The 24,260-nt window shown below is 42.7% G+C and overlaps 1 protein-coding gene across 2 annotated transcripts in view; it reads right to left on the reverse strand.

Moving 5' to 3' along the window:
* WASHC2C (WASH complex subunit 2C) overlaps positions 1–24,260 on the reverse strand; it is a 664,131-nt gene that overhangs the window by 411,334 nt on the left and 228,537 nt on the right. For both annotated transcript variants that reach the window (XM_085603767.1, XM_085603764.1), the window contains exon 15: positions 18,564–18,670. In XM_085603767.1, the coding sequence (XP_085459893.1) occupies positions 18,564–18,670 (107 nt within the window). The remainder of the gene's footprint in view (positions 1–18,563; positions 18,671–24,260) is intronic.

The raw sequence follows: 24,260 nt of genomic DNA on the forward strand, positions 1-24,260 counted from the left end.
GTCAATAAATCATTTAAGGTGACAACCATGGCAGGACTGGCCGTAGCAGGCACTGCGTGTTTCCCCGGTAGGCCGTCAGGTTGGGGGCCGGTTTTGGACACCTGGGGGCCATTTTTGTTACGGCGGCCAGTTTTACAGCATAGCTGCATTTTCAGCCCCCTGTAACAAAAGCAACTGAAGTGTTTTCAACGTGAAGCCCCCGCACACAGCTGGCCTGACTCAATTGCCAGGGCCAGTTTGCATTCCCAGTCCGGCCCTGGTGACAACAAATAGCACATTCCTTTAATGTGTGTGAAGTTGACTGAAGATATACTACATAGGTACATCATTTCCTAGGAATTAGTGGCTGTTTGTTTCAGGTCTTTGAAGAAACAACCTGGAACTATTTCAAGCTCACATCTGGTGACTCATGGGAATAAAATCATTCAGAATTGCTGGGTTAATGTGGAGGAGGACACCCAAACTCAGGTTCTGATATCACTTCAACATAGGCGTTTGATGGCTATTGTGTGTCAGTCTTGCATAATGATAAATTAGCTTCCATTCCAGATACAAAATGGGGACGTCTAGTGGATTTAGATAAATCAAACTAGCTAGTGGGACCAGTTTCACTGTCACTTAGAACAAAGCTGTTTCAATTCATGATGAACACTTTTCTGCTGCAATGCAGTTAATCCAATTCAATTCTTGGTTATGCAGTTAATTAAAATAATTACAATTTATGAAACTATTATAAGAAGCTTAAAATTATCAGTAAATATTTTACAATGTTGGCAATTCATTTTTTACTCCAACTAATTAATTGAGGAGACCGATATTTTGTGATACCTAGACTGGAGGTTTCTTTCTTGTTTGACTAACCCAGGAAATACCATACAAATATCGATGGATCAGGCAAACGTTATCAAATGGATTAAGTCTTAAGAACTTAGACATTATTTATGTCTAGCAGTCTCGAAAAATAGAACATGCAAGCACTGTCATAATTATATAGATGATCAAACGTTAGGGTTTTCTTGCTCATCTGGCCCCAGAAGAGAAATATACATATGTTAAATAATGTAAAAAAATGTATTGTCCACTAATAAAATATGTTAAAAGAATTATCCTTGTCTCTTCTTTTCAGCTTAACTAATCTAAAGGATGTGAGGGTAAATGTACTATCAAATTATTATTTTTTAAACTTGCTACTGTTAAAATGCTGCAGTTCTATTACCTGGGGTGGCAAATGTACAGGCTACTTTAACAGTTCAACTGCCCTTCTATTTTTATGTTTTTTTTATCAGTGCCATAAAATGCACAATTTCTTTAATTAGCAAAGCATTGTCTCCAACAAGACATTGGATTAAACTGTGTAGACAAGTATTACTGTTTATATGATTGAGTCAGGTATAAAGTAGTCTTTTGCGATTTTCTCCAACAGCTGGACACGTGTAGAATGTATGAAATAGTATTTCTTTCATGCAGTTGCAGAATTTGAATAACTGAAAGGAATCGTCAAAATTTGTAGGACATCAATTTATACCCAAGACAGGAGATGTTTGTGAAGGCAAGACTGCCATCGGTTTAGGCCATAGCTGTTAATAATCATTAATGCATGAGATCTTTTACAAAAGTTAATGTTATCCTGAACTAGGAATGCAATTTTAAAGGATTTGTTTTCAATTTACTTAAAACCACTTAAACTTGACAATGTCTCTCACATTTAATGTAGTTTTAAGTTTGTTAAAGCTGTTTCCAGGTAACTCAGTCATGAGTGGTTACTTCTAGCCTTTAGGATTTCTGTTCATGTCAAACTCTATTCAGTGTTTAAGAGAGGACCGCCCTTAGCAATTCCGAATAGGTGAGTTGGCACATCAAGAATTGTCTCGCTATGTCAAATTCTACACTCACTTGCACATGAGAAGCGTTTAGCCCAGATGGAATAGTCTATAAATCTTTTAAGGAATAGTGTCCTGCAATGCGGTATCCTTTACCATTAAAGACTCAGTTGTGGGAGAAGTTTGCAGCTTCTGACTTTTAAAATACCTTCCAATGAAGGCCCTCTCAATTTCTTTAATAATTGTTTAAATTCAAGTCCTAGCGAATGGGCTTTGGCTAGAACAAATATACATCCTTTCCTTTTTTTCTGGGGTACCTATCAAGTCAAGCCAATGTGGTTCATTTTCAATTTCTTTGCTGTTTCCTCTAGGGATTACAATGAATGATTCAATTCCTTTTCCTATGGATTCACTGTAAGAAAGTGAACCATTATTTCGGGTGGGTGAGTGCGCATCTCAAGGAATCATAAAACGTCTTGTCAGGAAGATCCCTCAAAGTCACTAAATTAACCTGAGTTTAATCCCTGTTCATTAGGACACAGAATTGTAAGACTTACCTTAGGGCAATGTGTAAAGTCAAAACACCAAATAATAAAAATTCTAAACTGAATTAGAAGAAAACAGTTAAATTCAATTAGAAAAATGACCCCAAAATGACAAATTCAATAAAGTGAACCAAAGAGAATAATTTAAAAGTAGAAATAGCACAAAGCACCAATGATAGTCCATGGAATTGGTAGACTTGGACATGAGTGGAATTTGAAGTCGATTAAGATAGTGTCCTGATAGGGTAATCCAAGTGGACTGGCTCAGGTGAAAATCTGGAAGTCAAAAAGTTAGTTAAAAAGTCCAACATGCAAAAGGGGATTAGGGCCTAGTTTATATATTGGCAGTATGTATACTCCGTTGCAAAGGCGCTGGAGTATACATACCGGCAAGATAATAATCCATCCGCCAAATTCAAAAGTGGGCTAACCTGTGGTTTAATCATGGAGGAGACTACTCCGTCTCCACCGTAATTAAACCCCTCCAACGACCCTGCGGAGTTGAGGCAGACCTCTTATTCAATCCACCTAATTTAGAAGGGCAGAATTAGAGGTCAGTTTCCACTGCTAGTCACCACCAGGAAACCCTGCCGGTAAGGATGTAGGGAAAACTGCTAAATGCGCCCCTAGTCATGGGAGAGGACTCCCATGGCGAAAAGAGCATTTTTTTGTTTTCAAAAAGAAAATCCAGCTTTGGGATTTTCTTTTTGAAAAGAAAAAAGAAAACAGCTTTTTGCAGGGATTCTTCATGGTAATAGAGCCCAGCACCAAACTGTAAACAGCACTGACAGAAACCGCTGATACTGCGGTTTCCGACAATGCTTTAGTAATGACCGCCAGATTGCTGGTCATATAGAAATTTGGTGGGCACCACCTCCATCAGGTTGACAGAGTAATTTACTCGGTCTCCCTGAAGGGAAAATGGACTGACCACCATTATATAAATTAGGCCCCAAGTCACTGTTTTGATGAAAAACATTGACATTTATTTTAAGTCCCAAAGCAGAAAGGGCCATTGTCACAATTTCAGAAGAAAAATCCTTCCCGTTTGGGCCGCGGCTAAAATTGTAACTGCAGATGTGGAACTGAAGGCCAGATACTTGAAGTAGGTTGGTCCCAATGGAACTTTGGAGATTCCTCGCTGAAAGTCCCAACATAAAATGGGACTTAGTTTTTATTTCTGAAGTGCTGGGATCCTTAAGTGGGACGAAGGTGAAGTTCAATCCACACTATGGAACTGTCATTCAGATACTTTTTAGGCCTCGGCTAGCGTTGCAGCGCATGCGCTTCTCGCTTTGCGAGGCATGCAGTATACACTATAGTGGGGAAGCTTCGTGGAAGCTCCGCCCACTCTATGCCCATATTTTTTATTGGCTTATTTCCTAAATGCAGCCTTCTGAAAGGTTTTAGGCTTGTTAGTCCCGCCTCATGACTACCATGTCGTCATTTGTATCCTGCCACGGCTACTGGCCCCTTCACTCCGGCACTATTTTGTTCCCCTACCCCCCCTCCCGCAGTCCCATTTGTGCAGTTTCTTCCTGTGCGCCCCTCACCACCCTCCCAGTACAATACCTTCTGTTTTGCAAATGCTTGTTTTAGGGAAATGATTATGCGCGGTGGCACTGGAGACCCGCAAAACTTTCTAAGTGCAGCGGCTCCTACGGCCACCACGATATTCATGGCTGAAGTCCTTTCTTTGTTTCCAAGTCCTAGCGATTTCATAACATACACTTCCAGTTCGGCTGTTACCTTCCGGTGTGTCCGCCATAACGGAGTGCAGGCAAGAAACTGATGGTGTCTGTTAATAGTTACCAAATTACAATGCAGTGTCATCTTCCCCGTGCCCTGCGATCTGAAGCACCAGGAGTGGCGGGCTGAAATCTTTCCCGTCGAGGCAGTCGTAGGCTGTCAGTAGAGGCTCTGAACCGGACGTCAGGCTTTAGAAAAGGCAGGGCTCCCTGCGGCTCTTTTCGGTTCCCAACGAAGCTATAACTAGGCTGTGAGGAACAATATTTATTTGTTGAAACAAAGCCTGCGGTAGCAGCAGGATTTGGGCCACTGACTCTGAAACTGGCTATCGATTTGAATGGATAATAGAATATTTAGAGCACTGAGAAGGGTTGCGCTGTCACTCTTAAGCAATCAGTGCTCTCTGTACTCGCCGTACTGGACGGATTGATATCTGGAACATTGTATACCTAAACCTAAATTATTGTTTTAACTGCGGAAATTAATTTCCGAAGTGAGCCTGAAGGCGCCATTGAGAGTCAATTTGTGCTTTCACGGTGTGTAGTTGTGTGCGCACACAGAGCTGATAAATGTGGGTGGTAACGAGGTAGCCAGTCCAGGGATACCAGGATCTCTAACTCATGCGCCCCCTTACCTTTGTAAATCATCATAAAACAGTTTACGATACAGCCGGAGTTGCATTTTAAGTGGAGCTTGCAGTACACTGCAAGAAATGCAAACAATTAACGTGTATAGTAAACGTTTTCAGTGTATTGTTGAAAACCCTGGGTTCTGCTACATCGAAAGAGTTATCAGGTGTCTGATATTTGAGCACCTCTTCAATAATCCACGATATTGTCTCCCATTTTCTTAATAACTCGAGGGGGGTCTGTGCTCCCCAGTTGTATTTATGTATGTATGTAAATATCCTCCAAGCAGTGTCAGTTACTGTTCATGACCCACGTGGTGATCATTTTTGTTTTATTTACGAAGCATTTCTCCCCAAGACTCTTGTCTCCCCATATTCCAGAGTTCAGTTTCAGAATGAGTTTTATTCAGTGTCACCGGTGTGCAGAAGTCGAATGGCATATATTTCAAATTGTCCTCGCTGGACAATATCCGTTAATTCTATTTTTTGTGCAGCACTATGATGGGTGGTGTTTGTTGACAGTAACTTTCCCAACTGGTGCCCGTTCAAATAAGAACCCCCCACAAATCACCTCTTCTTGATTGGATACGTTTTCAATGTCCCTGGAACAAATGTCATTGGATATATTTGGTCCCCGATGAGACTTTTAAGGCAACATTTAGGCATAGCTGTTTCTTTTGGTGAGCTGCACTGCATCATGGGATATATATACCAGTGATGCTGGAAGTATAGATGTTCATCGGGTCATGTTGTGTCTGCTGAAGTACAGCCTGTCCCTAAATTAGTGAAGAGCTCTTTGTAGGAAATAGTAGCTGACGTGTAGTTGCTAGCTTCTTAAATGTTGTTTTAACATGGCATTACAAAATAATAGCTATGGACACTTTTCCTGTATCAACTTTAAATGTTAATGTAGTAATGGACTATTTTACTGGACATGCTGGGTGCAAATTAGCCCGTTAGTTCTCTGACCAGGTCCATTTTTATGTTTCCACTATTATTGAATGGGGTCTAATACTTTGAGTTCGGGAAGGTTCAAACACAATTGCTCTTCTGCCATGATCAGGTTCACACCAGATTTCCTTCTTTTTGAGATTGCATTCCAACTTGCAAAAACCATCACAAGCATTTGCAATGCAATAGGCCTCCCAAATGCGAGAGTTTCAGCTATTAGCATTGTAATTGACAATGCCTTTTATTTATGTTTAAAAAAATAATAATAATAATAATAATAATAAGGGAATTTTATAAAGCGCATGGTTACGCTCAAAGCGTGTCCCCGCGCTAAAACAGAAAGACTCCCACCAGACTCAGCCATTGGGACTGTGCAAACTAACGTGTATATAAGTATGTTTTTAACTTCCTCCTGAAGCCAAGTTCAGATGTCTCAAGACGAAGGTCCAAAGGTAAGGCATTCCAGCTCTTAGCCGCCAGGTAGCGGAAAGATCTACCTCCCATACGAGCCCGCCTTATCTTCGGAACCTTTAAAAGGCCTCCGTGGGAGGAGCGAAGGGAGCGTGTAGGTACGTACCTGGTGATCAAATGCTGGAGCGGTATTGGCGCTTTCCCAACAAGAATATGATGACATGTACATAGGGCCTTAAACTCAACCCTGTTCCTCACTGTCAACCAGTGAAGAGCCCAAAGGGTGCGTCACGCAGTTTGGTGCTTACTTTCCCTCCATGTTAAACAACAGTAGATGTTTCAGCATCCAGGCTAATGTGCTGCATAGCTAAATACATATAAGGTCTCAAAGGCGAGGCCGTTTGCATTGCAAATGCTTGTTCTGGTGGGTTTCACTGAAGCTCTGGAGGAAAAGTATCCAAAGCTTTTTCTGGTGCTGAAACAACCACAGATCTAAGGTGCCCATGGCCTCTTCGGAAGGCCCTTAGAAACTCTCAGGATGTTAGGCAGAGGTCAATAGCAAAGCCCAGTCCAGGTCCAGTTGTCACTGTAGACACACAGCAGGTCAGCTAACTGATCCTTGGAATTCTTCGTTTTAGGTATAAGAGATGACACATGCAGTCCACCAGGCTCCTCTTAGGTCAAAGACAGCAGGTCTAATCTTCTTCTGATCTTTTGCAGGTCCAGTAAGTATTTTAAGGATGGTGCCTCAGGGTGCCACATTTATACCTGGCACAAGCTAGTGGGTGGGTGTAACTTCTGGGGTCTCCATAGCCAATGAGCTAAAAGTTCCTGGGGGAAACCCTACCCACTTTTTTCAGCGGTTCTGTACGCCCTACTGCAAATAATCCCACAATGCCCCTCACTTTCAAAATCCAAGATGGAGTAACCTTCTCCCCTTGTGCAGAGCTAATGTGCCCATACAGAGGTGTGGCCAGGGTAAAACACATTACTCTTTTCTGTGGTCACTTGAAACCGGTTTTGTGGGTAGCTTTCCTCCTACTGGGTCGGGTGCCAGCCTGACTATAGGGACAAAGGCTGAGGCTTTTCATGTATCAACTACCATATTATTGTGACAGGGCAGCCCCCCTTGAAGTTAATTAAGTTCTTGGTCCCACCGTAACTGTCCTTCCTGCAATGGGAAGAAAGCACCTCTCTACACCAAGGCCATTGAGACTGCTCTGGGAGCAGTTGCCACACTTCTTTAACACCTAATTCAGGCCAAGTACAGGCTCGGAAGTGGCTGAAGAGCTAATGCAAATTAGCCTCCAGTAGCTTCAGGCAGGGTAATGGTAACTTTCTAAAAGTAGCATTTTAAATATATTTAATAAACATTCAACATCACCATTAGATTATTAAATCTATGAATGAAGTCTATAGCTGCTACATTTCAAACGTTATAGATTGAATAATATATTTTACATTTGGTCTTTCATATATGCCAGTTACAAGCCTGTCTAATGACAATGACGTTTTTGAACCTAGTCACTGAGTGTTACAATTGCAATGTCTCAGCCAAATCTGACAGCTTGTGTAGTTTCACTGTTACGGGTCTCAGGAAACGCCGCATGAAGTCCGCAGCTGCAGCTGCATTCCTTCATGCGCTTGGGTTCCAAGTTGCTGCTCCACCAGCTCTAAAATGGCAATCACCTGCCTGAGCATTTGCAGATAACTTTTTAAGCTGCTCCACAGCAAGTACAGTTTAAGTTTTTGTTGAAGTCCCTTTCCGTTTTCCATCATGACTGTTTCTTTCTTGAGTCCTCTCTGGTTACCCAATCCATTCTGTTTCCTGTTGTGTGATGTTTGATGTCATTTCCTTGTATGGTTCTTTTACTATATAAAGGCTTTAGGCTGGCTGGAGGGTGCATCACAACATAGTCGTGGCCCTTTGCTTCTCCCCCCTCCCGTCCACCACTTGCTGATCCAGACTCCTTGATCCTGAAGAATTCCACTATGGGATTCTGAATTCCTTGTTTTCTTCTATCCTTTGAAGTGTTCGTCCAGCAATGCATTTTTTTTTTCCTTTGGCTTTTGCCTCTTGAGAAGGTGGCTACAGAGAAAGGGGTATGCCGAAATGACCCTCCTATACCTGGGCATAGAACATCTACAAAATGTAAAGGAAAAGAGTATGGAGGGATCAATTACTCGTTTATTTTTGCTCAAGGAACCAAAAATTACCTTGGCATTTTAGTATTTTTATGAATGTAATTATTCATAGTTTTGTAAGACACAAATATCAATCGACGAGACTCTAATACATAAGTTTTCACATGAACTAAACACAAAACAATATAAATATAGACATACTAATCAAACATAATTCATGATCACAACAAAAGTACATATACACAACATATACAACATATACACTCCCCTAACTATTTCATATCGTCATGTACACTTCTAAATCAGAGTGTTACATTCAGAGGTAGTCCTCTTTGCGCCAGAGGTATCACACCTCTCTCTCATTCACTTGTGTGCGCATATTAACTAACATCTAATTCAAAAAAGATGTTGTACAGCACTACATTGAGTGTGGCCATAGTGAGAATGATATGGAATGGTCAGTTCTGGTTGTAATTAAGGCATGTAACAAAGGAGAATTGGAAATGAGATTGAACCGTATAGAAGCGCGCCTCATAGAAAGATACCGTACAGCTACAGAGGGTCTTAATGACTGCGACGAATTATGGGCCTTGATTTAGATGAAATGTATCTCAACAGAGATGTATGGGGCATGGTCATCTATTTGAAATTTGAAAATATGGATGAAGCTGAAGAAATTGTTATATACTATACTGTTCAATCCTGTATGTTTTATATTCTACGAGGACAGCTTTTATAAATGAGGTAGTGATGTTCTCTATTTAAAAGCAGAACCGCAGAATGGAGAGAATAAGGGGAGAGAATAAGTATATACAGTGATGTCTAGAGTGTAAGCCCTGCCTTTTGTACATACAGTGCACAAGAAGCCTTGACATGAGAGAGAATAAGGAAAGGTATATTCGCTACATAGAGATGCAGGTATTTATACTTGCACTGACTTGTAGGAGTCGTGTGACCCATGTAGTGGCGTTTTGGACCGAGCAGGGAGTGTGGTACCCATATGGTGGTGTCTTTAACTGAGTATTGTCGTTAGTGTGAGTGGGGATGCCATTTAATACATTCTGGGAGAGAAAGGTCTGCAGACAAGTGTGGCATAGGAATTGAATACACTCCCACCTGTATGTGAGGGTGGGCGGACTTGCGTCGTGGTGGGTTCACATCAACTTTTACATCAAGACACTATAAAAGGAAGGTACTCACATAACGATAGTCCTTTTTCCCAAAGAGGTTGTTTATTCTTTATTAATTTCGAAATTTAGATTTGGAAACTAGAGCGACATTTGCTCTCATTGGTTGATGGATGATAGACTCTCTTTTGAGTCTTTCTTCTCCCAAGAGAGCGCCCTGCAGTTACTCCTAGACCTAAGATTAGTCTCTTGTCTATGTCGCCAACCGGTAGCGTATGACGCGTATACGTTTAAATTTGTTTCGGAGAGTGGGAGTACGATCGTAATGAGGCGGGAGAAGTAAGGACCAGATTTAATCACGGCAAAATCGTTTGACAGGTAATTAGAGTAGGCATCTGCTGTTGCGCAATATGCTGAACATAATTGCATATCTTTGAAATGATGTAGCTTCATTTATTTATTTATTGATATACATCTTCGACCTAGGGAGTAAGGTGCAGGCACGGCGAGGGATTAGAAGAGAGCCGGTGTCTTCCATAGTGAATGAGACAGACACAATTGAAGGTAAAAGATCCTGTGTTACGCGCTGCTGCGCAGGAATATAAAAGATGGCACTGTAGTAGACTATGCTGACCTATATGCTACTACCGTAGGTACCCAGAGGAAACATGGACCATAGTTTTGGAAGGATTGTAGACCCCCCATTGAAAAAGGAGTTGTCTTTTTTCTGATAGTCTGGATAAGACTGAAGGTATTTACCTTTTATTAGATCTAGGTATTTAGCGTTGTCACTGGGTGATCTTAGACACGCATGAGCATTCACACTATGAAAGTGGTGATTTTAGTAAACGCACAATATATTCCCACATCTACCACTGATGGAAGTGGAGATTTGCATTTCTAAACCTTTCTTCTGAGCACTGTATGGGCAAATATGGGATAGAGCTAGATTGGTAGAACAAATGTATATTTATGTAATTACCAACCTTAATTATCATTGTATATAGTGTGTACCCTTGTCCTGAGGAAGCCGAAAAGAAATTGGGGGCTGAAACGCGACCGCGTCGACAGATATAGTAGGAGTCCAACCATTTATTTGAATTAGATGTTAGTTAATATGCGCACACAAGTGAATGAGAGCAAGAGGACTACCTCTGAATGTAACACTCTGATTTAGAAGTGTACATGACGATATGAAATAGTTAGGGGAGTTAGTTAGGGGAGTGTATATGTTGTATATATTGTGTATATGTACTTTTGTTGTGATCATGATTTATGTTTGATTAGTATGTCTATATTTATATTATGTTTTGTGTTTAGTTCACGTGAAAACTTATGTATTAGAGTCTCGCCGATTGATATTTGTATCTTAAAAAACTATGAATAATTACATTCATAAAAATACTAAATTGCCAAGGTAATTTTTGGTTCCTTGAGCAAAAATAAACGAGTGATTGATCTCTCCATACTCTTTTCCTTTACATCTTGAGAAGGTGGCAGCTTCTTGAGGGCACTTATCTACCACATATTCCAGTGCTTGGTGACATTGTGGTTTATGGAAACAGTTGTACGGACAGAGGAAGATATGGATCGGATTACGGCTAAGCATCCAGATCTGAACACCGGGAGAACCTGTCATTCCTAATGTCATGCACATTTCTCAAACTGCTTGGGGTGACATTCACTATTTTAAATCAGGGTTTCCTACCTGTCAAAAGGGTGATTTTGACAGGTTTGTGCAGAAGGATTTAATCTGCTCCTGTCAGGTTACACAGGGTAGCCTTGAAGACTTTTTTTGACTGTCAATGTAGTGGATGATACAATAGAAGCTGCAGTCCACAAGTGGCATTTAACTTTCCATTGAGCCATAAAAAGTACTCCTCCGGTACGTAAATCGTATCCACGATTTACTTCAGGTAAACCCCGATACATCAATCATGGGAAGTCCCTATGTGAAGCTACTGGTGATAACCCTCTAGGAAGTGGGGAAGGAAATCAATCCTTTTGTTTTATTTACCCTCACACACCCTAGTGGTGTCATGCTTCATCATTGGGTCACCCTGACGCCTAAAAGTCGGGGTGGGTTCAACCATATTCCAGGGAGCTCTTAGTAAAAAGATTGGCCAGGGGGAGTTAAAGATTAAAAATCCACGGGCAGATCCCAGTTTCCCTTGATTCTTGGATCTGTCAGGGATATTAAAAATAAAAATGAGAGGGTCAATCAGGGTATTATGGTCCTAAGACCCTAGTGCCAACATGTTTCAGTCTGCTTATGCCCCTGAAGGGTGCTGGACTTTCTTCAGGGCAATGGAAAATCCTCACTTGAACTAGAAATAATACTGGGGATTTCCCTATACTGTTGTTCTAACAAAGGGCAGGTAGCTGCTCCTTTTTTGGACACAAATAATTTAGCATGTCTGTTACTCCATCTGTAAGAGAAAAAATAAACCAAACATAGTGTATCATTGATGACAACAATAATGTCTGCTTCCCATGTGAGATGTGCTTGTAGATATACCTGTGGAATTCTGACAGGCAAGTCAGGACCGCACCTCATCCAACATACTTATTTGGTGTGTGTAGGATATTATTGTTTTTTAGTTTTACCACATTTAGCTAGGTGGCTACAACTAGTGAAGTGGCGACAACCGTTACATACTGTCCATAGCCACCTTATTGTGAACGTAAAATCATTGTGAAATACATCGTGTCTCTCACTCCAAACAGCAAAACGGCGCTATAATTCGCTGTGCTTTCACATGCATTCAATGCATTCACCTACAATCCTTACCCCAGTATGAGAGGAGAAGTGTCTCACAGGAGACCTCACATAAAACGGGGTAGCCTTGTAGTCACACACTGTTGCATGGTAATTAAACATAGCCCAACGAGTTGAGGAACCATATGTAAAGGAAACAAATACGAAAACGAACAACCAACCAGATTACTGTCACTGAATATTTGCCCAGTACTGAGCATAGGTGGCACGCACCGGTAGTCAGGCGTATTTGGTAAAACTACTAACAACGCCAAGCGTGGTGAGTCATGCCCGAGCCCAGTATGCTGGGAAATGTATTTAAAGATGGGAATTGTAGTCCACGCTACTGTGCTCACCCGGCTGAAAGTGCGGAGAAAACGGCGAATGTGATGAGGAAGTTATCCTTAAACTTACATTCCGCCAAGGGGTTAACAGTCGGTTCACTAACAAACATATGTATTTTAGTGTATTTGTGACTCTCATTGTAATGTGGCTCTAAATGGAGCGCGAATTCCACAGGCAGGGTACCCTGGGACACGTAGTTCCCATCACTACACATTGCCTTATAGGTTTTGCCATACGTGGTTGTTAGAACGGGGGAGTTGAGGCGAAAGTGGTAGTTTTGAACCAGTGACCTTTCAAGTGGGGACTTTAGTAAAGTTATAAACAAAAAGTAAGATACTTATGGGGGCCAGTTGTACAGATCAACGAGGGATATGGAAAAATGGTGGTAGATATTATTAATATCTACTGATCATGTTAAAACGGCACTGTGTCACAGCTTTATGTTATAACCTACGTGTGTTACTTTCCATGCCATGGGTGTATTTCCACCACATATTCCATATATGAAAGTTAACTGCACCAATGCATCAATCAGGTTTAAACCTTTTTTTTTTTTTTTTTTTTAATATATATAAATTTTTATTTCCTTTTACATAGAACACAATCACAGCCACTGTTACAGGGTTAGCCCAGCTTGGGTAATAGTTTCACTAAGTGTTCTCGTTTTCTAGTTTGTTGATGCGTGATCAGAATTATTTTGTTCTCTTTTTCCTAAAGATACCAAGTAGATAATATCAGAAGTGCACATAATCAAAATTTTGTGGTCGTCCAGAGAGTTTTTTTATTTTTAATAACTTAAATCGTATACTTTCTCTTACTGTGCAGTGCTCGATTGGTTTCTGTATAGCTTTCTTAATTCTAGAATCACTTTTTTCTTTCCCATTTGAAGAGAGCTGATAAACCATCTATTTGCTGCTCTTGTTGGACTCAAAGCTAAGCCCTTTCTTGAATTATGACAACTAAATTCCTATTGAGTTTTGTTGTGAAATTCTCCCAGTATTTAAATGTAGGCTATTTTTTGCTTGAGTCGGGCATGTAATTACATAGAGCTATAGGTTAGTATTTTTTTCTGATATTTTACCATCCCATTTCAGTTTCTCTAGGTTTTTATTTAACGCTCATTGAATACCATTTGGCAGTTACATAGGACAAAAGTGGCACCTACACTTTCAAGTAAACAAAAAAAAAAGCTTGTGGCAAATGGTCACTTTGAGTGCCTTTGCATATTTCAAAATTAGTAATGTAATTAAATAATGGCATATTTTCTAGGGTATAATACAATGTGGTGAAAAAGATTATGTTCTTGTAGGTAGTTCGTTAATTCGCTGTTAACCATTAATTCTATTAGTATGGCAAATAGAGGGAGTAAGGAAACAGACGGATTTCCAAGCTACCAGAACCTTTCCAGAAAAGAGCAAGGAATTGCATAAGGTGGCCATTGTGGGAGTGTTGTTATTAACTTTATTCAGCTGATGTACAGGGCAGGGTTTTAGAGGAGAAGTAGAAGTTAGTGAGGCCACTTTCTTCTTCACCTGATTTAATAGTAATAATCTCAAAAACTAATTACATTCGCAATACTAAAGGAAAAGAGAGCTGTTGCAATACCAGAGGCTGTAGGGGATCCTCATACTGGAAAATGTGTGGCAGTTACACGTTAAAAACATATTAGTGTGTATTAACAGAGCTTTGTGTGACATTCCACTACTGGAAAAGAGGACAGTGTCTTAAAATCTGGACTCCGTTATGTTGACAACTTTGTGTAGTGATAAATTATCAGGTGAAGATTAAGCCTTATGGAAGGAAGAGCACTGTGTTAGCTAAATGAAAAGTACAGATTCTAATTAAAAATCAAGCACAACACCAATGACTACTTCATGAAGTTATTGCATAGCTGAAGCAGATATTACCTCCAGGTGGAAGAGATGGTTTTGTAAAACAGGAATGAGGGAGTATATTAATTTGCATATTACACACCCACTGTTGCAAGTAACACTCTGTTTGACAAGTACATGACTATTACTTCTTTTCAGATATTACCAAATCTTGCATTAGACAGTCACACACTGTATGATGGAATTAAATGAATTCAACTAACAAATACACGTTTACAAGTTGATATCTAACCTGTACTTAACTGCTAATTTCACCTTACACAGTTTATAATTTAGAGTGTGTCTCTCTTTAAACCAGGATCAGTTTCTGTTGTGCCATGCCTGCCAGGAAAGGATCATGTGGTCTTGTAAGTTAGCAACAAAAACTTTTAGTTAGCCTGATTAAAGTATCTGGATGTTGTGTTCTACTTTTTGTTAGAAATGAGGGGTCTTTAGTTGGCAGTGGCTTGCACCCTGTCCAAGTAGGGACCCTTACTCTAGTCAGGGTAAGGGAATTACACAGCTACGGTGACCCCTACTCACCCCCATGGTAGCTTGGCACAAGCAGTCAGGCTTATCTCAAAGGCAATGGGTAAAGCATTTGCAGACAACACACAGAGCAACCCAGTGAAAACACCACAAATGGACACCACACCAGTTTAGAAAAAATTGCAATCTTTATCTGAATAAAACAAGACCAAAACGACAAAAATCCACCATACACAAGTAAAGATATGAATTTTGCAAGAATAAACTACAAATAAAGTTCCTTGTAGTCGATAGCGCTAACTGGGACTATTGCGGCATCGTGAAAAGCACAAATCTAACAGTTCAGTGGTACAGCATTGGAAAGATCCACAAAACAGTACCTTTGGAAACGAAGGGGCCTCGGGTACCTTGCGATGAAATCCAAAGATGAGGTGGTTCCTGAAGTCGGTGAGACCTTGAAGTCAAATGCGTTGCTGGTCAATTATCATGATGCGAAGTCGGGAGCGCTGGTGTTGGCAGGCATCAGGGCTGCAATGTCGTGGCAATTGATGCATTGTGCTCCTTATGAACGGGGACCATGGCTTCAGTGCAGGCAGGGCGTAGCGTTGATGCAGACACACTGTCAGTAGACCCAGGGCTACGATGTAAGACAGGACAATGCGTTGTGCTCTTTGTGAGCGGTGCCCTCAACCACAGGTGCAGCAACGGCATCGATGATGGTGTGAAGTGTCATCCGTCGGTGAGGTCGGGGCTGCGCTGTCGTTGCGGTCGATGAGTCATGCTTCTCACGAGCAGTGACCACGGCTTGGGTGCAGGCAGCGGCGTCACAGACTGCGTCTGGGCTGTTTTTCTGGGAGTTGCAACACACCCTCTCAGTTCCAAGGGACCAGGACTGGTTTTGGCATCACTTGGCAATGTAGGACTCACAGCAGAAGCGTCCCAGTGGTGAAACAAGATGTGGATGAAGTCTTTGATCTCCCTGAGACTTCCAACAAAGAATAGCCCTTGTAGTGTACAAGATCCTGCCTTGCCCTGACCTGGCTCCAAACACACTAAAGGGGGATGGAGACAGCTTTGTGTGAGAACAGGCACATCCCTATTCAGGTGTCAGTGACAACTCCTCCCACCACTCTAGCTCAGGAAAACCCATCAGCCTTGTGATGGGCCAACGGGATACGCAGGGCACACCTCAGCTCCCTTTGCGTGACTGTCTAGAGTGAATGCACAAACAGCCCAAATGTCAGTCTAAACCAGATGTGGATTGCACAGGCAGGCAGAGAAGCGTAAAGGAAGAAAATTCCTACTTTCTAAAAGTGCAAAAAGAACAATTGATGATAGAATGCAGAACAATGTCATACATTCACCCCAGTCCATGGTTTTTTGCTCCCTATGACATTCCAGTTTGAACCCAGCCATATGCATATCAGTCTTGACCCTGCTCCCTATGGGAACAGTCCAGCCGGAACTGCCAGGCCAGGTCCTCTCTGAACTAGAAACAAGCATCCTAGGACCGGTTTCAAGGTTTTACCCCTCATCAGCCACACTAGCTTGACTACAGTGGCATGGAGAGCACAGGACCGACGTCTTGGCATACCCCTTCCCACTCAGGGTGACAAATGCAAAAATCACAATTATTACACAATGCAGAACAATGTCATACATTCACCACAGTCCAGTAAAAGTGGCAACACGCAATTTAAAAACCAACTTCACTAAAAGATGTATTTTTAAATTGTGAGTTTAGGGACCCCAAACTCCAAATCTCTATCTCCTCCCAACTGCAAGTTACACTTGTAGGAGGTTACAAGGCAGCTCGAATGATAACCTATGGGCGAGATAGACCTTGCAATAGAGGAAAACTAAATTAGCAGTATTTCGCTACCAGGAGATGTAAAACACACCAGCACGTGTCCTACCTTTTAAATATACTGCACCTTGCCCATGGGCCTACTTTAGGAGTGTTTTACATGTAGTAAAAGGGAACGCTTGCCAAGTCAACATGGCAGTTTAAAACTGCACTCACAGACACTGCAGTGGCACGTCTTGGACATGGCTGCGGGGTTACTCATGTGGGTGGCACAGTTAGTGCTGCAGGCCTACTAGTCTAAACTGGGGTGGCATGGTGAGCAAAAGAACAATTTATTTAACCCAGATCTCTTGACTGGGGGTGAATGTATGATTTATTCAGCATTCCGTCCATCATTTTTTTGCGTAGCAGGCCTACTAGTAGCATTTGAATTACAGGCTCTGGGCACACACAGTGAATTTTACTAGGGTCTTGTCAGTAAATCTAATGCGCAAATCTTGGATAACCAATCACAATCTCAATTTACACCAGAGAGTATATGCACTGCACTGATCAGCAGTAGTAAAGTGCCAGGAGTCCTAACGCCAACAAACACAGGTCAGAACAAATAGGAGGAAGAAGGCACAATGTTTGGGGGTAACCCTGCAAAAAGAGCCAGGTCCAATACCTTTTTAAACTGCTGCTCTTATTTTCAGGGAAACAAAGAAATAAAGGAATGATTGATTTTTGTCACCAATATCATCTGATTTCCTAATAATTCTCCATGATAAAACATGATTTGTGCATTAAGGTTTACCCACCATTTCCAAAAGTCACTCACATTTGAAATGACATTTTCTCACTCCTGCTAACTTAGCAAATTCTGCACAGTAGTAAGTTAAAGAGAACAAAACTCCACAAATCTTGATTTAGGAAATTACACTTTATGCGGTCATTAACTTTCACTTATGATCATGAAAAATTTTGTCACCTGGGTTTTATATGTTAAAATGGTCAGTTGTGCTGAACAGGCAGCATCTTCCACCAGAAGTATACAATTAATTAAGTACTTTCATTGAGTAATCAAGAAAGTACAAGATGATGTAATATTGGCATACCAACCCTTAAAATTTAACTAACAGTGAATAGTGAGAAGTTTTTTTTGGCATAATTGAATATGACTTACTATATTATGGAGTCCAGAGGTACTATATGAATTTAAAGGATTAATATTATTAAGGAAGAAATGCATCATCTTAATTAGGTATGATGGTCCTATTAACCACCCAATATTTAATGATGTGTGGTATCTATAACAATATAAGCTACTGCAGTTGTATGTCCTGAAAAAGGTGGCTTATTACATGATCTGCAGTCTAGCAAACATGCATTGTTCACTGGTAGATGACTGAGCATCTTTTTTATATGATATATTGGCGTCACTATGGATGTTAGCTTTTAAATATAGGAGGAACTTGAATTTCAGTATTTGCATTTGTTGCTGGTAGGTATTAAAATTATGGAGTTGATTTTTTCATTAAAAATATAGCAATAAATAATGCATTTTTGTGACTGCAATGTGCATTTCTTTTGCTTGTGAGCTGCAAACCATTTATGTAGGTTAGTAAGCATATTGAGTAGGTATGCAATTTATATAGTTTGCTCTCGTGTTACAAAAGAGTGACTATCCACTGGCATAGGAGGCCTAGTATGGGTAAACAGAAATGCTGCCATCGACTACTCTGTGTCAATCAAAAGCTTCAGAATGACCTTCAATTCTCAGACAGAAACATTAGTAACAAGTAGCACTGTTATACAATTGCTCATCATCAATGACTGAAAATGCTAAACAGGTCAGTTTTGATGTAATTTCGATCATGAGTATTTAAAATTAAAATATTCTCAGTTCTGTTATTGTAAAAAGTAGCAATCATTTACCGTTTTCTTGGCAACTGTTTCTTTGGTTTCTTGTGATGGTGTGACTGTATTATTTTTGGTGCCTGGAGGGATATCAGACTTTTCCTTGAATAATTTGCTATCACTTTCTGAAACAAAAACTTAATTAATTAATTTACTTGAAATACCAACGATGCAAATTGTAAATGAATGTGATCATTACCAGTTACAAATCAGTTTATTAGAAAACCTAAAGCACTTCAAAGTAATAACGATACAGCATTGCTGCAAAGAATTTAAGAGAGAAATCTCAAACCCTTATTTACATTCCTTTGTCAATCTCATACGATATCTTAGTGTGGGGGGGAGGATATAGGTATTTATAAGCATAAGAGACTGTATTAGCACCACTGGAGGTCCCAGAAGGTTGCACAGCGTGTGCAAAGGTTCAATTGCAAAAATGACAAAGTGCGAACAGAGACCTTTCCTTCAAGTTATAATGAACTGATAAGCAACTCAACAAAACACAGATGCTAGATTCTAGTCGTTTTATTGTATGCCATTACCTGCGTATACATGGAACAACTACGGTATCTGCATGATGAGACGTTCTTTTAATCCGCAGATGCCCTGCATTACATAGCTCTGATATTGTGAGTTTAAAATATTTTCATTTAATAAGGTATAATGGACTTATACGTTGCAACTCACAATGGAAATACAGGTACAGAATGTGGAGCTGAGTATTGGATAATATTAGGAAGATGGTAATTAAATAGAGACTATAGATAAATGAAACTATGAATAGGCACACATAATTGGTCCCACACTTGCAGTCAACCTCATTTAGACTACCACATTTTGGGATAATTATCAAGCGTAAAACAAATTTGGGGGTGAATGTGATTCAGAAAGTTTAAAGGGTTTCTAAGCCTTTGCCATAACAAATGACTTACCTTTGCCAATGCTTTTTCGAATGGGTACCTTTTCTACTTGCAGATTGGAGAAATAGGCTACTGTGGACTCAAAACATTTGCAATAGCTAGGAAAGGAGGTTCCCAAATTTGCTCGTGGCACAGAGGGTGTCATCGGAAGTAACATCCGTCCCATTAAAGGCCCAACCTGCATCCACAATGTCCATTTGACTTAATTTCCACAGACAAGAGACAATTAAATTAAAGGCTAAAAATAACTAAAATAAAAATAAAAAAACGAGAGGGGTGGCTGTATGGAATTTTGTAGCTGAAAAGAGAAGGGAGAGTATACAGTAGAATTCTTACCCAAGGTAAGTAGTGTCGTTGAAGAACTAGTTGTCATATATAGAGTAGCCCCAGAGAAATAGAAAGAGCCAGAAGTGTAACTGGAGACAAACGTTTAAAGTAGGAAATTGTGCAATGCTGTGTGGCAAGACCACGCCTCTTTACTGGAGTTAAAACAACTTGGCCGAAAACTGAATTTTTCTCAAGAACTGTGTCCACAATGCTGCCCTGCAAAAGTCTCATACTAGGATTTGTCTGTGGAAAGCCACAATTGCTTCCTCGGCTCTGGTGGAATGAGTGTTAAGTCTTGTAGCAGCTGTGATTGCAAGTGAATATCTAGCACAGCAGCCTAGATGTCTGGTGAAATCCCACCATAGGTTAGAAGGAGATGCTAAAAATGCCTTAAAGGGGGGCGTGCCCACGGGAGCGATGGAGTAGGAAGTGCCTTTGAAGGGCTCCTTCTCCCGGGGCCCGGTATACTGATTAAAGCACATCGGAGCGGCGGCGGCGGCGAGCTGGGAAGATTGTATCAGCTCCCGGAATCAGTGGGGGCTTGCCTGCTCGCGAATCGCGCCCCCGATGGCCGGATTCCCAGCAAATCGCAGTGGCAATGCCCTGCGACGGAGAGAGATGATTATCAGCTGCCATTTTAAAGCAGGGAACTGAGGCTCGTGGACAGGCTCAGGAGAGCGTCGGCTGTCCCTGGGTGCCTCAAGAGTCCTCAGAATCCTGCCGCAGCTTCTTTGAGGGCGGCCAGCACCCACGCTTGAGCCGGAAGGCGCTAATCTACCCCCCTGAACTTTGAAAAGCTGCAGAGGGGACCGGCAGCTGCCATCTTCCAGCAGGCACATGCGGCAAGCCCGCCCCCTCCACCAACGCACCGATACAGCAGCCGGTCGGACCAGCGTCTAGGAGGTGAGCTTGCACCCGTTTCTCCATGGTAGATACTTGGGGGCGCTGATACCTGTTCCCGGGGTCTGTGGGGGCTCGCCTGCTCGTGACATGCGCTCCAGACAGCTGAATCTACGCCGTAAGAGGTAATTGTTGGTGGCCATTTTGGGGCTGGAGCTCGGGATTTGTACTCGACCCCTAGGAGCTCTTGGCGGCCCCTGGACATCATAAGTGCTCTTAGGAAATTGCCGCAACCTGCCTGAAGCCTTTCGGACTACCCGCTTGAGCCGGTAGGCAACACCCTGTACTTTTGGGCGCTAGCTGAGGAGGAGATTGGCTGCCGCCATCATCAAACAGGCATCCACGGCGGGCCCGTTTCCTCTCTCATCGTGCAGGCACTGAGACCTGTTTGGCTGGCGCTCCGGGGGGAGCTAGCGTTTGCTTACTTGGGGGCACCATGGCAGATGTGACAATTGGGAGGAGAACACTGTCTGCAGTGGGGGCTGTGGAGAGCAGATCTCCGTGACGGCCTGGACTGGGCCCCGGGACCGCTGTTGACACCAGGGAGCAGCTCGCATGATGCATTTAGTCCTGAGAGTGAGTGACCACACGCACCCCATGCTCTTCTCTGCCTCACCTGGGCCGGCTAGAAACACCCCCTCCCTCAGCACGCGGAAGACGTCTGGGCGGTGAGCCTTGGGGGCGGACTCACCCTCTCCTGGTGAGCGGGTACAGCGACTGCGGGCTGTGCGGCTGCGGAGGGGGCCGCCACTACAGCGCGTGTTGGATGTGTGACTGACCCTAGCATATAGACTGTGGACTGAAGCTATTGGACGGACCGGGGCACGAGAGCATACAGCGTAGGAAGTGCCACTCCCACAACCCCCGGGCAACGCGCCAGATGGACGAGCTCTGCCGCAGCGACAATCCCCTATGTGAGACTGCATAACTCGGTGCCTCTGGACTCCAGCTATAACGCACTCTCTGGCACGTAAGGAAACCCCGGTGACAACTCTGAGGAGCAAGTTCACCCAGCCAGAAGTGGCAATGCTGACCTCAGTCTCGACGCCGGTCTCGATGAGTGGGGAAACCTCGGCGCCAGGCTCACAGGGTTACATGGACCGGTTCTTGCAGGAGATATGCACCAATATCTCTTCTCTCAAAGAGGAATTTGAGTCTGGTCTCCATGATATTTGAAGAGACGTAACTGAGGTTGTGGCCCGGGTGGATGACCTAGAGCGGACTGTTGATGCTCGGTCAGAGGACCACGAGATTCTATTGCGGCGCATAAGTACATTAGAAGATCAGCACATTGAACTTCAGACCAAGCAGGAGGACCTTGAAAATAGGAGCCACCGCAACAATATTCCCATACGTGGGGTCCCGATTGGTGCTGAAGGCATGGATATAGTGGAGTTTACTGCTGAACTTCTGCTGACGGTACATGGAGATGACGATGCTTCTCCGCCCGTCCTTGATCAGGCCCACAGAGTCTACGGGGGAGAGGTTCGTAAAGACAGTGGTCCGGATATCCTCACCAGGGTGAACTTTTACACAGAGAAGGAAGCAATCATGCAGGCGGCCTGCAACAAGACAGAGATCAAACATCAGGGACACGCAATCCAACTCAATCAGGACCTCTCCGCTGTCACTCTCCGTAAAAGGCAAGACTTTAAGCCTGTTACGGACAAATTACAAGCACAGGGCGTCCGCTACCAGTGGGGCCACCCCTTTGCGCTCTTGTTTCAGTGGGAGGGCAAGCGCCGATCACTGCACTCATTGGCGGAGGCCAAGGCCCTACTGGGTATACCTGATGACCACCCGGAGGACGGCAGCTCTTCTTCTTTGGGCCGTGATCTTAAGACCAGGTAGGTCACAGTTCCTCCACGACACTGAAATAAGCAGCATACAGGTCTATCCTCCCAGGACGCAAGAAAGGATGTTATTGACCACTTGCGAAGCCTCAGCGGAGGACCCTCGCCTGCACACTCGACCACTGGCTCTATATAAGGATGCAACACTAAATAAGGATGAGACACTATGAAGTGACTACATAGCAAGATATGCAATATACCTGCAGTGCCCTAGCGCTGCCCCACTAAACAGCATGCAAAACTATAGTCTCAAGCGACAGAAAAGGATAGTAGTCCTTCTGAACACAATCTGCCATGCTATCTGTCAGACAAGCTGCGCACAGTGCGAGACCAGACCGGACCGGACAGCGGCACTGGCATCAGATGGAGGGTGGGGAGGGGTCCCTTGTCCGGGATCTAGAGATGCAACTGGTGGGCTCCGGGGACTCACGGGGCCTGCCTTGACTGTACTCTGTCACTCTAACAGCGCCCTTCATGGCCAGCCCCCCCTATCCTTCTCCTAAAGGGGTGACTCTTCCAACGGGACCAGAGCACCTCGGTGCCAGTCTTCGCGCCCGGAGAAGGCCTCGTTGGGCTCAATTGGCCCGCTGTTGGTTTTTATGTTGTTTTTACAGCTCGATTATGACACCACTAGTAACATGGTAGTGGGGTACATGTGGACGTGGGTGGGGAGAAACACAGGTAAACTGGCACTCTCCTCTCCATAAATGCTTTGGGTACATAGATGGTGGTCCAGCGGGATGGGGATCACATGACTTTGCGGAGGTGTGAGGGCAGGCGTCTGGTGCGGGGATGATGACTTTTGTCTGAAACGCAACCTCTGTTAACCTAGCACAGTTAGACCTTCTATAACAGACAGGGTTGCCCCCCGATCACCCACTACCTAGGGGAGACACTAAACTGCTCTCACTAAATGTCTGAGGCCTAAATTCCCCAAATAAGTGTAAGCAAATATGGTGGTACATCCTCCACCACGACCCAGGCATCGTAATGTTACAGAAGACCCACCTGATGAAGGTAGACCTACACCGCATTACTCAATAGATTACAATCAGATAAATCTATTGTTATAAAAGAAGCAGACAAGGGCGGTAATGTTGTGGTTATGAATTATTGTGATTACATGTCTGAGATTGATCGACAGTTGAGCAACACTCATTGCTATGAGCCAATTGCTACTAATCCCATCAAAAAAGTAACAACAATGATAAATATGAGATTGTGTGAATGGAGAGATGTTGGTTTATTGTCGGAAGATGAGTTCAGATATCTTAGAATTGATAATCCTAAATATCCATGCATTTACATTCTACCCAAAATCCATAAGGGCGGTACTTTTCCACCCGGCCGCCCTATCATTTCAGGAATTGACTCACCATCTGAAAAACTCTCAGAATTTGTTGATCGGAGACTCGAAAAACATGTCTTAGACCTTCCCTCGTACATTAGGGATAGTAAAGACATTCTGGTCAAATTCAATGATTTTCAATGGTCAGATGAACTTTGCTTCGTCACATTTGATGTAGAAAGTTTGTACACATGTATACTTAAGGATTTTGGAATACTGGCTGTCCGCTCCTTCCTGGACAGAGAAGGTGCGGAACATTATGATTTCAACGAAATGTTATTAGTAATGATTGATATCATTTTAAGTAACAATTTCTTTTTACTTGGTACTGCTTGGTTTCATCAGATACTCTGGACTGCCATGGGTT

The sequence above is a fragment of the Triturus cristatus genome, chromosome 1_2, assembly GCF_964204655.1.
Source record: "Triturus cristatus chromosome 1_2, aTriCri1.1, whole genome shotgun sequence".
In the NCBI taxonomy this organism is placed as follows: Eukaryota; Metazoa; Chordata; class Amphibia; order Caudata; family Salamandridae; genus Triturus; species Triturus cristatus.